This window comes from Pipistrellus hanaki, assembly GCF_964339955.1.
Source record: "Pipistrellus hanaki genome assembly, chromosome: 6".
Classification (NCBI taxonomy): Eukaryota; Metazoa; Chordata; class Mammalia; order Chiroptera; family Vespertilionidae; genus Pipistrellus; species Pipistrellus hanaki.
The window spans coordinates 13,543,710-13,559,780 of NC_140508.1; the positions used below are offsets into that span (position 1 = coordinate 13,543,710).

The following is a 16,071-nucleotide window of genomic DNA, read 5'->3' on the forward strand; positions in this document are numbered from 1 at the left end:
TGATAAGGATGCAAAATATCCAGTGATAAGCAACAAGGAAGCTAAAAGTGACCAGTCGAGAGATTATTTTAACCACTTAATAGGGTGGAACCTAACTAACTTCCTTAGGTGAGGAATGACAGGGAGGTAACCAATGAACACAGTGACCTATTAATTTCAAACATTTCATCTAGAGAAGGAAAAGATACAGCAGTGGCTTCAGGAAGAGTTGTAGGTGGAAGAAGCCTGAGAAAGACCCCAAGGAAATTTACTGACTAGAAAATCTTGATGAATTCTCTCTATGATGTGTACACATACTCACATCCTTATCTCCCCTCCACCCCCAAGTGTTTTACTTTCTTCGGAAAATCTGAAGACAAAAGTGTAATCAATGAACTGGAGGTCCTATCAGGAGTATGGAATTCTACTTTATCAAGGATGTCTTTTTATAACTCTTTCTTACTCAGTGTGTCTTAAAAATAATTGCTTTCCCCTGAAAAATTTTCCCTGCATAACCATTTAATGGCTATGTTTCAGTGAATCTGTCTACTTATGCTATGTATGTTCCATCTAGCAAGAAAAAAAACCTCACACTTAATCATCACCCCACCATTAAAAGAAAAATAGTCAAAGCTTCTTTTATTATATTTTGTCATCCATTGTAAGGAAAACTCTCCCCTTTTCAAGTCTTTAATGACTAGAAATAACTGACAATTGTTTTTTTAAAATATTTTATTGATTTTTTACAGAGAGGAAGAGAGAGTGAAAGAAAGTTAGAAACATCAATGAGAGAGAATCATCAATCAGCTGCCTCTTGCACACCCCCCTACTGGGGAGGTGCCCGCAACCAAGGTACATGCCCTTGACCGGAATCGAACCGGGGACCTTTCAGTCCGCAGGCTGACGCTCTATCCACTGAGCCAAACCGGTTTCGGCTGACAATTATTTTTTTAATTGTCAAGCTCAGGACCACTTCCATGCATAACCTTCATAGCCAGAATTAGCAGAAGGAAAAAAGAGATGTTTTCACAACTTTAATGATTTGCAGATAACTAATCCTGACTGCTTCTACATGACAAGCAAAGAGTTTAGTAAATACATGAATGGAAAACAAGCAATAATCAGTAAATCATTAGACTTCTTAGGATGATAATTTTGTATTTAAATCCATCATAAAGTCTCAATTTGTAATCACATCCAAAATATTAAAATGCCTAAAACTTACAAGACTATCACTTAGGCATTAAAAGTAAGCTGTCAGGCCGAAACCGGTTTGGCTCAATGGATAGAGCGTCGGCTTGGGGACTGAAAGGTCCCAGGTTCGATTCCGGTCAAGGGCATGTATGTACCTTGGTTGCGGGCATATCCCCAGTAGGGGGTGTGCAAGAGGCGGCTGATCGATGACTCTCACATCGATGTTTCTATCTCTCTATCTCTCTCCCTTCCTCTCTGTACAAAATCAATAAAATATATTAAAAAAAAAAAAAAAAAGTAAGCTGTCAGCCGAAACCGGTTTGGCTCAGTGGTAGAGCGTTGGTCTGCGGACTGAAAGGTCCCGGGTTCGATTCCAGTCAGAGGCATGTACCTTGGTTGTGGGCACATCCCCGGTAGAGGGTGTGCAAGAGGCAGCTGGTCGATGTTTCTCTCTCATCGACGTTTCTAGCTCTCTATCTCTCTCCCTTCCTCTCTGTAAAAATTCAATAAAATATATTAAAAAAAAAAAAAGCTGTCAGAAACTTATTTTACAAGGTACTTAACTAGAAAGAATCACTCAAACAAAGCCATCTGTGTATGAAGAATTGCTAATAAACAGACCACATAATGGGATAAGCCAGCCAGTATCATTAAAAATATCCTTTAAAATTCACAATGAAAAAGTGAGATCTTTATTCTCGTAGTGTCAGCTGCAAACCAGGGGATGAGCTACATATTTTCAATTTATTCTTAGTGAGTCAGTCTTATACTTAAAGATTTTTAAAAAGACTTTGCTGCCCTGGCCAGTACTGCTCAATGGTAAGAGGGTCAGACTATGCACTGAAGAGTCGCATGGAGCAGTCAGGGGTTCGATTTCTGGGTTTAGGATTTGCTCCTGGTCCCAAGTCGGGGTGTGTGTGGGAGGCAACCAATCAATGTGTCTCTTTCACATCAATGCTTGCTTTCTCTCTCTCTCTCCCTCCCTCCTCCCTTCCTTCTTCCCTCCCACCCTTCTTTCCTCCCATCCACTCTCTCTGAAAAGCAATGGAAAAAATATCCTCAGATGAAGATTATACTTTGTATATTAAATACATTATACTGCTTTTTGAACAGACTAAGTACCTGCAAATATACTTGGGTAAGAAAAATAAACTCAAGGGGGTGGGAGCATGCATGGGGAGGGGTTTGGGATATGAAGGGGGGATGAGGACAAATATGTGATACCTTAATCAATAAAGAAATTTAAACAAAAAAAGAAAACACCTTACACAGAAGTTATCAGTACATTGTAATGAATACTGCACAGCCTACCTACTAAATACCACACACCTTTGTTGGTGCTTTAGGGGTATACAACTTACCAGAATACAAACATCATCCTGGAAAAGACACCTACAGATTACTTCACTACTTGGTGGTGTGAGGTCAATGCCACAATGTAACCTTCACTATGTCACTCTATTAGAAGGGTTCAGAGGTCATTATCACAAAGTGAGAAGTAATGGCAGAGGAAGTAGAAAAGAACAGAGAGAGGGGAAACAATATAGATATATACGCGGCGAGGAAAAGTAGGGTTACAGCTGTTCATCTAGAAAATAATACAATAATTAATAAAACAAGAATAAACTCCATGTTTCGTGTACTCACAACTGTAACACTACTTTTGCCCACCCAGCCTATTTAGTAAGACTAATATGCAAATTAGCCATCACTCTGTTACACCCATAAGCCATGCCCACCAGCCAATCAAAGTGAGTATGCAAATTAACCCAACCAAGATGGCTTCAGCCACAGAGAGCAGTTGAGAGGCTTAGGTTTCCCTGGCAATAGAGGAAGCCAAGCTTTCCGCCTGTCCTTGCCAGCCGAGGTCTCTACTCAAGGCTACAAAGTTTCAATTATAGAAGGTAAACAAATCCAAACAGGAATGGCTGCCAGCCTGGAGTGAACAGGAGGCTTGATTCTGCTCCAGGCTACAAAGTTTCAATTGTAGAAGGTAAATAAACCCCAGATATCAGGGCCTTCACTTGGGTTGCCAAGGGGCGTGGCCAGCCTACAAACCACCACAGGCCCCTCACTCAGGTGGCCCCATGCCCCAAGGGAACACCTATCCTGATCCAAGTCACCCTTCAGCGCAAACCAACTGGCCTTCACTCATGCACCAGGCCTCTATCCTATCTAATAAAAGAGTAATATGTAGATTGACCATCACTCCAACACACAAGATCAAGATAACTGCTCCCATGTAGACACAAGATGGCAACCACAAGATGGCCAGCACGGAAGGGCAGTTGAGAGGGACCAGGCCTACAAGGGAGGGCAGTTAGGAAGCACCAGGCCTGCAAGGGAGGGCAGCTGGGGTGATCAACCCTGCAGGTGAGGGCAGTTAGGGGTGACCAGGCCGGCGGAGGGAAGTTGGGGGCAAACAGGCTGGCAGGGGAGTAGTTGGGCATTAATCAGGCTGGCAGGGGAGTGGTTAGGGGGTGATCAGGCTGGCAGGCAGAAGCAGTTAGGGGCATCAGGAAGGCAGGCAGGCGAGCATTTGGGAGCCAGCAGTCCTGGATTGTGAGAGAGATGGCCCAGACTGGAGAGGGTGCAGGCTGGACTGAGGGACACCATCACCCTCTCCCCTCGGTGCATGAATTTCGTGCACCAGGCCTCTAGTTCTATATAATAAAACCCTAATATGCAAATCGACAAACAATAGAACAAGTCGCTATGATGCACACCAACCTCTCCTCCCCCAGGCCAGCCCCACCCTTGATTGGCTCCAAACACTCAGCTGCAGGCTCAATCCCTGGCCCTCGTCAGGGCATGTGCAGGAGGCAACCAATCAATGTGTCTCTCCACATCAATGTTTCTCTTAAAAAAAAAAAAAAAAAAAATCAATGGAAAACATATCCTCAGGTGAGGGTTAAAAAAATTGTTCATGGAAATAACTGAACATGGTATAAAAATACAGTCACACTCAGCTGCCCATGGTGGAAAAAAATGGTTGCAGCTTCCAACTTCCTCAAAATAGCAGAAGGGGTCTAAGGATGAAAAGGGAAAGGAGAAGGGTAGGAGGGAAAGAAGCATCTAGGCCATGATTTTATCCTGAAATTTAATATCAAGGACACTCTCTCAAGCATTTTCATACTAACCACCAAACCTTTAATTCTAGACAGTCTTCCTTTGCTTTGATTTCATTTAAAGATAATAAATCAACTACTTAAAAGGTTAAACATTGTTTTTTAAAATTATCTTTATAAAAAACATATTTTTCTTTCAGAGAGGAAAGGAGAGCGAGAGAGATTCAGAAACATCAATGATGAGAATCATTGATGGGCTGCCTCCTGCAAGCCCCCAAATGGGGATTGAGCCCCAAACCTAGGCATGTGCCATCGAACAGAATTGAACTTGGGACCCTTCAGTCCGCAGGCCAACACTCTATTCACTGAGCCAAACCCACTAGGGCTTAAATTATCTTAAATCTAACATTAATATCAAACTCCAAGAAAAAACTTAGCATGGAGTCGAGGATGCAAACTCAAGTGTGTCCAAGGGCTGGGTAGCACACATAAGTGAGGACAATGTGACTCCCATGGACTGTGAACTAAACACACATGAGTCTGTCCAGCAGGAGCAGTGCCACCAATTCAGCAGACGATTGCCAAGAGGGGCCCAGACAATGTGGCTTTCAGGTTTTTCAAGAGGAGCCAGAAATCTAGATTTTTGTGCTATTTCTCCTGATTTATAAACAATGACCAAAACTTAAATTCCTCTTTTTGTTAAAATACTATGTGAACCAAGCCAAATATGACTGTGGGTGGCCAATTTGTGATATCTAGGTAAGAGATCAGAAACCTGGATAAAGGTAAAAATCTACAAACTATCCCTTCCTTTGTATTAAAAATCAGGGAGTCTTCGCACAATTCCTCTTCTCTCTATGTAGTAGAATATCAGGGTAAGCATGTAAAGCTGGCTTTAGGACACGGAAGACTTCAAGTGAAGAACATCCAAGCTCTGACACCTAATTGTCCTCCTAAAACATTTCCTGCTATTAAAGACCAATTTATGGTGTATAATAAATGGTACTGCATGCAAAGCACTTTGCACAGTGCCTAGGGCACATAACAGAGTTCAATAAATGTTAGCTATTATTGAGTTTTATTATGAATGAGGATAGAACATAGATCAGGCTGTGTATTTCTCCTTTGCATGAGTGATTTTTTTTAACCACTTATAAAACCCAATAATCCCCTTTAGACATGAGAAAAATTCAAAGGGAACTGTATTCATCAGTGTGGCATTTGGTAATTTTATAAAATAATCTGATTTATGCCTTTACAGTGTTGTATTATTTCTTAAGAACATAATAATGGATATTTTAAAGTTTTAATTTGAGCTAATATGAAATTTTAAAGTTCTGTCCCACTTTTAGATAAGGATCACAGAACATCCAAATCCAGTTTGTCGGACATGAAAGCCCAATTTTTCCCAAAAAGATTGCCCACTTTCCTGACTCTTCGCGTGACCATGTAGATGTAGAATGTTAGATCTAAATCATGCTTTAAGGCTGTCTGGTCCAATCATCACATTTTACAGATCCTGCATGGAACTCCTTCCAGGTCCCACAGCAGTCAAAGGCAGACTCACAAGCCCCAGTCTTCTTTTTCCATTACCTCACAAGTCCCTGGAGGCATGTATGTTTGAGGTGGTTGGTTAAGGGTAGCAGGGGGGAGCTTTGGACTACAGCTTTGAAACAAAACTGTTCTGTGTGAAACCAATAATCAGTACTGCAGACAGACACAAACCTCAGCCCTTAGGAGCAAAAGCCTCTACCACCTAAAAGGATAGGGGAGGGAGGGTTTCCTACACAATCAAAGCCTCATGTTGGTCAGAATCTTTTTTAAATCCTCTAATATCAACTATGCCCTTCTAGCCACTGGCTTGGAACAAGAGTTCCAAACTTCTATGAAAGAATCTACTTCATTTGCTGGGAAAGTAGAGCTACTAAGCAAAGGCATCAATGATTTTCAAACTGTCCAACTTCCAAAGAACTGAGAAGTATTTTCGAAATGTAGCCTAAGTAGAGAATATAGATTGTGTCCTACATTCAAAATTTGTCTTTCTAGAAAGCAGGTTTTATTATCAAAGGATATAAAGCAAGCTGAGAATAGGAGACTAAAATTAGCTCAAACCACAAATAACCTAACATACTTATCACTTCCTTATGATCAACCTAAAAAATCAAACACTAAAGGCATTTACAAAACTAAAGGTGTGGTGCCAATTTAATCCTTTAACTTCAAACTGTATCCTTTCTTCCTCCTAAAATGGACCTGGCATGTAAACACTACCAAAAAAAAAAAAAAATTAAAAAATGACATTTTATTAACTCAAAGGCAAGTGCAAAGGAAACCATGAATGCAAAGTTTTGCCCTGTGAATAAAACAGCATATACCATGCAGTTCTTCAGTGGTTAGAATGGTAACCACCTCCTCAAACTGAAGATAGGAAGTTTCAGATGATGGACCACACCCATCTCCAGCTGTGTTTCACACTGAGCACAGGGACATACCAAACTCCTACTTCAAACCAAAGCTTGCCTTCTTCTCCTATAGTCATTTATTTTCTATTTTCAAAAGCAACATCTTCCAATCAACCAAGTCCGTTGGGAAACACAAAAGCTTGTTGTCATCAAGTAGTGGAGCAAGTTGCAAAAGGAAGTTTAGTTGACAAATATGCATTCATGAAAAAAAAGGTAATGAGTTTATTCAATGTCAACTACTTTGACAGTGATTCTGCATGACAACTACGTTTTAATAAATTTGGGGGTGGAGGGTGGGGATTCAAGCTCCCAAAGGTATGGAAACAATTGCTGAAGTAAAGATGAGTACAGAAGCTACCAGCTGCCACTGTAGATTGTTCAATATTGTTACTCAAACTCTCAAAAGCATTCTTATTAGCAAGTAGAAAAATAAGGGAAAGTAGCAGACCTACGTAGTTATTTTGGCAAGAACAGATGAAATAAAACACTGCTAATGACACTGATATTCCTAGGATGTATCAAGAAAACGGTAGTAGGACATGAGGACTATTTAAATATACTTAGAAATGGTACCACCATAAGTACATAAAGCACCCATTCCTTGGGAACCCGCATCCCAGGATGTGGATTCCTGAAGAATAGTCAAGCAATGTGAACCAGCTGATCCTTATGTGTGGCTAAATCACCTTGTGTACTGGGGTTGCTCCAGAAATGTGGTGGTGGCTTAATGCAACTTCCTGATCTTGCACCATTATGTTCCACCCCACCTCCAAGGACAATCCTAAAGACCCTGTCAACAGAGAGGTGATGGAGAACAATAATGTTCTTACCTCTAAGATGCTTTTAATATCTCTTTTTAAAAAAAATATATTTTATTGATTTTGTAAAGAGAGGAAAGGAAAGACATAGAGAGTTAGAAACATCGATGAGAGAGAGTCATCGATCAGCTGCTGCTTCTTGCACACCCCCTACTGGGGATATGCCGGCAACCAAGGTACATGCCCTTGACCGCAATTGAACCCGGGACCCTTCAGTCCCCAAGCCGACGCTCTATCCATTGAGCCAAACCGGTCTCAGCTCTAAGATGCTTTTAAAATACACTCCAAATCAGGGTAAAAACAATGAAGCAAAACGTTTTCAACAAAAGACACAGAACAAAATATCCTCCCCCACAAAAAGACCATTGGATATATTCTCAGAGGCCCCTCTTCCTGTGCAAAAGGGAGCCAGCCACACAAACATTCGTGAAGGCATCCTTTGCCATCATCCTTGCAGAGGCAAACTAAACCGTGACTATTTGAATAGTGAGGCAGCACGAAATCTGAAAGGGATAAATCTAACAGTGATCAACGTTTAACCATCAGGGAAGGTAAACCTAATTCACCATATATGCTAAATGTAGTTTGCCTGTTTGTTCTCTTGAATTAAGTTATATTCAGAATTGATTTCATTTAAAGACATTTTTAAGTAAGCCCAGATTCTTAAGAGAACTCCAACTCTCTGGAATAATCACTTGATGTCCACTTTCCTGTAAGCAATTCACAATAGTATACTAGCTAAGCTGTTTGCTGGAACTCAGTATGGCCATTTTTTAATTGTATTTTTTAAAAAGGAAGAGAAGCGTCAATAAAATCCATGAAGAATAAAAGGGGAGGTATGTTTCATAACAAAGATAAGGAAACATTTTCCTTCTCTAATCATTAACTAATAAATTGTTAAAATACACTTTTGGAAACCTAGCTTGGCTATACTCATTTGCAAGCGGTGTCACTCACCCACAGAAGCCACACACACAGAGGCGGCTGTTCCTCGTTCATCTGTAAAGAAGACCTGCCTCACTCAGTCTTTGGGAAGAAACTTCTGCAGTAAAAAAAGCAGCCCAGCCAGGACACGGAACACTTGGGCCCAAAGGTTTCCATCAACAGCAGTTAAGCCTCAGTAAGGATTTAGAATTTCCTGGCACAGTACTAGATTAATAGTAGCACACATATTCTCCAAAGAAAATGCAGGCCTCAAGCGTCACTCTGCTAATAAGCCATGTTTACTTTTTTGAGTCCATACTAAAGAACTTCTGGAAGCACCAATTCTAAGCACCATGATGTACTGGAACACTTCATTGCCTTGGTAGAAACAAGCATTCAGAACCGCTAACTGAAGCATGTCACTTAAAAAAAAAAAAAAAAAAAGGCTAAAAATCATATATCAGTAGTTATTACTTTGTCTGCCATATGACTTGTACCCCATCTCAAAGATCAACTGATTTAGGGAGCACTTAACTTTTCTTTGGCTCTTTATTCTTGGAAGGAAACCTTCCACGTGAAATGGTCTTGTTTCTAGTGTTCAGACGTTCAAAATTAACAAAATGTCAGAGACTCGTGACTATGTCAAGACGCCTTGAAAAGGGAGAGGGCAGAAGCTGGAAGCCCACTTCTACACAAAGTAAAGCATTATCTCTAAAATGCTGGAGACTTAGGTACTTTCTTCTCAAACATGGCAGATTATGTGAACTATCACACTATTCAAATGAAGTTAGACCAGATGTTGGTTTATTTTAAAAATTACAACAGAAAGGGCAGCTACTCTTCATGTACCTAGTTTGGGTTGAATCTTTCGTAAATTCTCAAGAATCAGTTCCTCTATCTTTTACAGGAAAAACCACCAATTGCTACTTAAGAGAAAAAATAACTCATGTGTCAGGGCAGCTCATTTTCCCACATTACTAAATCAAATGAACCCTACTTATTAATAATGTTTCATTTAATACCTCTTGGGAGAAAAATAGTCAATTCTTTCGAGTCCTTAGCTGGACTCACAAAATTCCTATAAATTTTGGAGCCTAACTGTACCCACTGACACCCATCCACCTGAGTACCCACGACAATGTTTTACAAGGATTACTTCAGGAACACTAAATTTTCTTTGTGAGCACATTAGAGACTTATTATTTGAAGTGAACTTGGTGATCAGCATGTCCATGATAACTTTCAAAAAGGAAGGGACTGAAGCCTAAAGAAAGGACCCACTCAGCACTGTTAGTCTTAGAGCTAAGACTAGAGAAAAGCAAAAGATTAAATTACTCTCTTGGCCTGAAGGTAGTTTGATCAAAGGCCAAAAGTATTAACCTTTACCGTTTATACTTTGGAAAAAAGCAGACTTTGTAGGGTTGTTACTTTACAAAGAACCATACATATTTTATATCCCACAATCAAAAACCATTTACAAACAGACTACATGCAAAGCCCTTATAGAAGGCATGTGAAAACCAGTCAAAAGTGATGAGGATAAAGTATTTCAACAATTCTTAGAGAGACAGGTGTGTATCACCTGCAAACTTCCTATTAAGTTTGCCTCAGATCAAGTATAAATTGGTTGTTAAAGTTCCTGTGAAACAAACTGGTGGTATCAACTTCTGCTGGGTATGAATTCAAGCCTTTCTTCCAAGTCACCAAGTGGGCAATACTAAATTGCCTCATCAGGCCATGGCTCCCAATGTGATGATTTTCTCCAAGCGTGACCTCTACTACCATCCTCCTCCCTAGGATGGGAGTTGGGAACCAGGTATTGCTTGTCTTTATATTGTCAGGGCATGGCAAAGTGCTGCCAAGCAACTCAATTCAGCATTTGTTAGGCACTTACTTTGTCCAGGTGCAGACGACACCAAGATGAGTGAAAAGATGGACTAGCCGGCCTCAGGAAGCTTGGACTCTGGAGGAGATAGATCTAAAGAAGCTTGGACTCTGGAGGAGATAGATCTAAAGCAGCAGCTCCCAGGAGAGCAAGGCTTCAGAAGAGAGAAGTATGAAGTTGTATGGAGGTGAGACGACAAAGATCTATCTAGTGTGAGGAGGCACACATTTGAGTGGGAAAGGCAGGCAACACAAAGTGTTGAGCCAAAATATTGAGAAGTGAAAGAGAAGGATGTTTCAGAAACACTATACGTTCTAGTGTGGCTATAACAGAGGTACATGGAGGGGATGGCTGGAACTTGGCTGCCAGGCTAAGGAGTTTGGACCTTACAGGTATTATGAAAACACTAGAAGTAGTTAAATAGAGGAGTGACCTGACTCAGGTCTGTTTTAACACAATTACCAGTGATAATGTAAAGAATATACATGGTGGGGAAGGAGAAGATATGGAGAGACTTTGAGGGACCATAATAATATGTAACTGGTCTCACTTGCTTCTAGTGTGAAACTACAAACGACTATATTATTATAGGCAAAACTAGAGGCCCGATGCACGAAATTCATCCAAGAGCAAGCACTTGCAGCCCTGGCTTTGTCCAGAAGGTCATCCAGAAGGGTGTCCAGATGGTAGTTCTGCTGTTAGGTTAATTTGCATATTATGCTTTTATGATTATAGATTTAAGAACCTAGACCACTGGGGTGGTAGAAAGAGTGCTATGGTGACCAATCAACAAAATGTGGTAGGGGAATCAAAATCCCCAGCACTCACTGGATACTGAAAACACACCGAGTGCCTGATACCAAACTACGCTATATTGGAAACAATGACCCAGCTAGACTTCCCATTTTCCGGAGCACAAAACATGTCCAGCCTATCTGTCAGTATTAATTGGTTACCATGAACGAATGAACACAAACACTGCAGGGAGGAATGCCAGTGTGCGCAAAATACATATGGGTTCAGGTAGGCTTAAGAAAAAGTACCTGCAATTAAAAGCACATCACAGGACAAAATTTCTGCACCCGGAGAGATCAGAAAACAGACAATTCAAAAAAAAAAAAAGGAAAAAAGGGAAAGAAAAAGAAAAGACACAGTCATTATTGTAACAGTTTATACTCTGAAAAACTCCCTATAGGAAATTTCATATTCATTTCTATCATGAAATTCAGTATACTAGTACATTGAAGACATTATTCAATACTAGGTATTTTTAGAGGTTTGGGGGAGTTATTCATGCTAAAATGCAGATAATTGGCAACTGGAGATCATTTGCATTACCATCATCCCCAGGCTGACCTGTTTATGTACTTCCAAAAGTACCGAAGTATTCCTATAAATATGCCCGTGAGGTCAAACCAATAACGATAGCAGAAAGTTCCCTCCACTATTTCTCCTTGTGCTCCCAGTTAATTTAATATAAGCCCCGAAAATTACAAACGTCTTTACACCATTTCCAAAGTGGAGAACAGACACCTAAATTTAGTTCACTAAAACCAGGCCTAAACAAGCACATTTAGATCTCATGGGTCACTCGAGATGACTAGAACTTCCCAATCTCTCCATGTCATTTCCTTTTGGCTTTTTTTTTTTTTTTTAAGTGAAGTGAGTCATAGTGTATAGATCTGTCTCCTCTTCACAAAACAGTCTCTGAAGAGAATGGTATTTAAATAAACATTATTAGGAAATTTTAATATTCATCTTCTTGGATTATAAAAACATATACTGTATATAGCAGTGAAGAATTTTAGTGAACTATTGTTATAACATGGTTTTAACCTAGATATGCATTAGATCATATTTCATAATGAAAGCAGCTATAAAAACAAGTCATTTGGAAGAGTGGCCCATTTTACAAAGCCTGCCTCTAACATGGAATAAATCTTGTCTTCTAGTCACAAGCTACAGTTGCAACCTCCTTTATGTGAAACAATCAAATCATTCACATTGAAAGGTAATGAACAGTGTCAGAGAATCAAATAATTTAGAGATGAGAGAAAGAGCAAAACACCTGACAACAATCTTAAACTACATATGGAGGGCAGCTTATCAGCTATTTTCATTAATTCAAGTTCTGTTTTCTCTTCATTCTAGCTCCAAAAACCAATCCCTTTTCCCTATCAGTTTTGTCTCCTCTTAGACAGCCAGACCAACTCAAATTCTAAGCTCACTAGTATTCCTTCCACTTTCCAAACCAGGCATACAATCATTTAAATGATAGAGAAGAATTTTTAAACCATTTTCATGTGTTATCAAGCTGTCTTTTTAATAAACCTAAATGCTCATTAGTACCTATACTATTTATTAGGCTAACAATTAAAAACACAGTTATGCTCATTTTATCAGATTAAGCTTACATAGAACCTTTGCCTGACACTTTTGTCTTCTAAGCTACCACATTCCTCAGCATTCAAGTCTACTTTACCCTTTGTTCATTGCCCAATTGTTGCCAAGTTTCTGCATCTTTTTGTTCTAGTTAGAAAAGAAGTTAGTGTCATAAGAAATAACTGCACTGCCTTGTTTCCAAAATTTTAAGCAGAAATTATATTTTTCTAATCACAATAGACTAACCAAGCTTAAAACGACTTTGTACAAGGCTGTCCTCATCGTGACATGCTATAAATTAATTTTTTTTTAATTTCCATTTTCTTCTAACCTGAAACACATTTCTTTGAATTCCTGAGAAATAATGGTTTCGGTAAATTGACACACACACTTTGGGAAATGTGCCACTTTCAACTCAAGGTCATCTGAACACTATGTTTTTAAAAATGCCACATTGCCCAAGAAAGAGCCACTTTTCAACTCCAAAAGGAGAAGAGCTTCTGATTTCAGTGTTCGAAAACAAAAATACCTGCACAGTAGAGGTGAGAAAGCCCATAATGGACAACTCTCCAATGTCAAAAGAAACCACCTCTAGGAATGTGGCAATCCATTAAAGGATCTCGACATACTGCGAATCTTGACTAAGTCTTGGAGTTCAAATACGGTAGAGAGAGAAACTTAAGAACAAGGAGGGAAGTTAAAGACGAACATGCTCCAAGCTCTGGCCTAAAACAGTAAAAAACCAGTTTATTTTAGAATATAAGTTTTTAGAATATTAATTTGTTGTTCCTGTATTACAGATTTTCCCCAATGCTTCATGAAGGCCACCTCCACTTGTGGCGGGGTGTATCATAATATCCAACACTTCAGAGGAACAATTTTTTCATTAAGAACCACTTTAGATTCCATTGCATTAAACCTGACACAGACAGCACGTCTACACATTCTCAAAGCCGCTAGTGAAATTCACTCAATTACTTCAGAGAGACTAGACCATGGATACAAACTGTGTATATTTATCATTAACTGATATACTTTATAGTTTAAATAAAAGTAATCCTGTCAAATAAACTTGATGCAAATCTACATGAAACCAAGCATGCCAAAAAAAGGCTTCTGTCAGTCAGGCATACCCAAGAATTGCTTAAAGCTTTCTTTCCTTTTTAAGTGGAGCTCAAAATAGATTTTAATACTACCAGCTGATGGATCTCACAATTTGCCTTTTGAGCATATAAGCTGGAGACAGAATAAGCTGCCTTCTCCCCTTTACACAAGCAACAGCATCTCTCTATTCTGTACATCGTTTATTTAAAACATGGAGTGTGGTTTTGGTTAATCCTCACAACCCCCGCAATGACATTTAATCAGGAGCACATATTTTCTTGTGAGGGTTAGCTGCTGGGGAAGGCAGACCGCTTCGTGTTTTTAATCTGATGTTTTAGAGATAGGTCAGAAGCCCTGCCTTCCTGACTCGTCTGCACCACCAGAGCCCACAAGTAGAGAGGGCTTGGGAGACCCAATCATCTCAGCCACGACCAAAGGATAAGACGCTCCTCGGGGAAAGATGCGACTTCAGTCCACGATCGCATCTCTCAGTACAAATGTTAACTTTTCACGGTCCCTGTCTGAAAGGACAACAGTATTTGGGCTCCAGTGAAGGGTGAGTACCTCAGGCCTCCTGGCTGGAAGGATCCTTAGCCAGATACCTGCCTGGCTTGCTGCTGCTCCTCTCTCAGCTCACAGAGCACGTCTGCTCGACCTGCCCTGACCCCCTTCCCTTCTCTAAAGCAGCTCACCTGCCACTACCTGAAATTACTTGCTTATGTGTTGGACTGTCCTACTTGACTCTGAGCTCCACGAGGGATAAGGTCTTGTCTTACTCAGTACACACTATCTCCAACGCTTAAGCGGTCCCTAGCCCGAACAGGCACGCCACTTCGTGTCCATTAAATGAATGAACAGGAAGGGGGAAGGGGATTTCATCCCTGGGACTCCCGAGGCACACGGAGACGAGGGGAAAGGAAATGTGAAGGAGGGAGGGGGAGGAGGAACCCTTTCTCCCAGGGAGACAAAGGAAGAGAGTCTGAGGTGGTCCTGTCCAGAAAAGGAAGTGGCGGGGGCGTTCTACCAACCCCGGGGGACAAAGAGTGGCTGGGAAGGGGGTCGGGGTCGGGGTGCGAGGGTTGCGCGCGGAGAGCGGAGAGACCCGCGCGCGGCCCCCCGGGCTGGAGAGGCAGGTCACCGGGAGGGAGGATGCGAGGTAAGCGGGGGGATCAAAGGGAATGGCGAGGTCCGGGAGGGACGGAGGCCCACCCGAGGGACAAAGAGAGAGGGCGCCGTCGGACCGAATCCTCCAGCAGCAGGGCCGACGCGCAGGTCGAGACCCAGAGGAAGCACGGGACTCGGGGTTCTGAGGGGAAGGTTCCCGCGGCCTAAGCGAAGGGCCTGCCGCCGCGCTCCGGGCTGCTCCCGCACCTGGTAAATGGCCGCCCAATTCCCGGCCTTGTCGATCTGCTCGAACTCCTTTTCCATTTCCATGGCGGGCCAGGGCGGCTGCCGCGCCTCCTCCTCAGCCTACCGCGCCGTCTGCCGCTCTAGGCCGCGCCGCGCACTCCGCCGGGAGTCCCGCTGCAAGCCTCGGCTCCCACCGCTACCGCCGCCCTGGCCGCTGCTTCTTCATGTCAACCCGGCAGCCGGAAGTACGCACCGCGCTGCCGTGGGCTCCGCCCCCAGAGCGAAGGCCAATCAGCGGCCGGACAGGTCAGCCGGCACTTCCGCGGGGTGGAGTCAGGCGGTGGGCAGGGGGAGAGGGGGAGGGAAGCAGCCGCAGCCCCGCGAGACCTCTCGCAGCGCTCGCTCCCCCCGCCCCCATCCGGAACTCCGAGCGTGGGCGGGGCGCCCGCCCGTTGCCTAGGCGACCCCGGGAGCTCGTCGCTAGGCGCTAGGCTTACCGGGCCTCCTGGGATAGTGAGATCAAACCTCTAGGAAGCCCGTGGAGTCACAGGGTGGCCTTGAAATAGTCATGTACCTTTCATGCAACGCCAGGGCCCTGGCCTCAGTGCTCCAAGCTGGATTATGGGCCTAGGAAACACGCACCATTTCCTGCCTCCTGCCTCTAGCCAGATGTCTGCACGTTTTTAAATGAAATTTAAAGAGATTTTTTATTTACCAGCCTGCTGAGGAAGACACCCCCTATTCTCTGTACTGGCCTTTTACTTGAAATGCAAGATTTCCATTTGAGGTCTCCAATTTAGGGCGCTGCAGGAATGGATTGAGGTCCTGGCTTGATTTTCAGTCTCCCAAAGTATCAAGGAAATTTTGCCCAGCCTGGACTCAGAGGAGCACTAATTCCGGGGTTC

At 42.2% G+C, this 16,071-nt stretch overlaps 1 protein-coding gene across 1 annotated transcript in view; it reads right to left on the bottom strand.

The window, feature by feature from the left end:
- Positions 1 to 15,425, bottom strand: part of PTPN1 (protein tyrosine phosphatase non-receptor type 1) — a 72,142-nt gene extending 56,717 nt beyond the window's left edge. Inside the window, exon 1 of the mRNA XM_084887108.1 lies at positions 15,188 to 15,425. Within this exon, the coding sequence (XP_084743234.1) occupies positions 15,188 to 15,250 (63 nt within the window). The 5' untranslated portion in view covers positions 15,251 to 15,425. The remainder of the gene's footprint in view (positions 1 to 15,187) is intronic.
- Between the last annotated feature and the right edge of the window lie 646 nt (positions 15,426 to 16,071).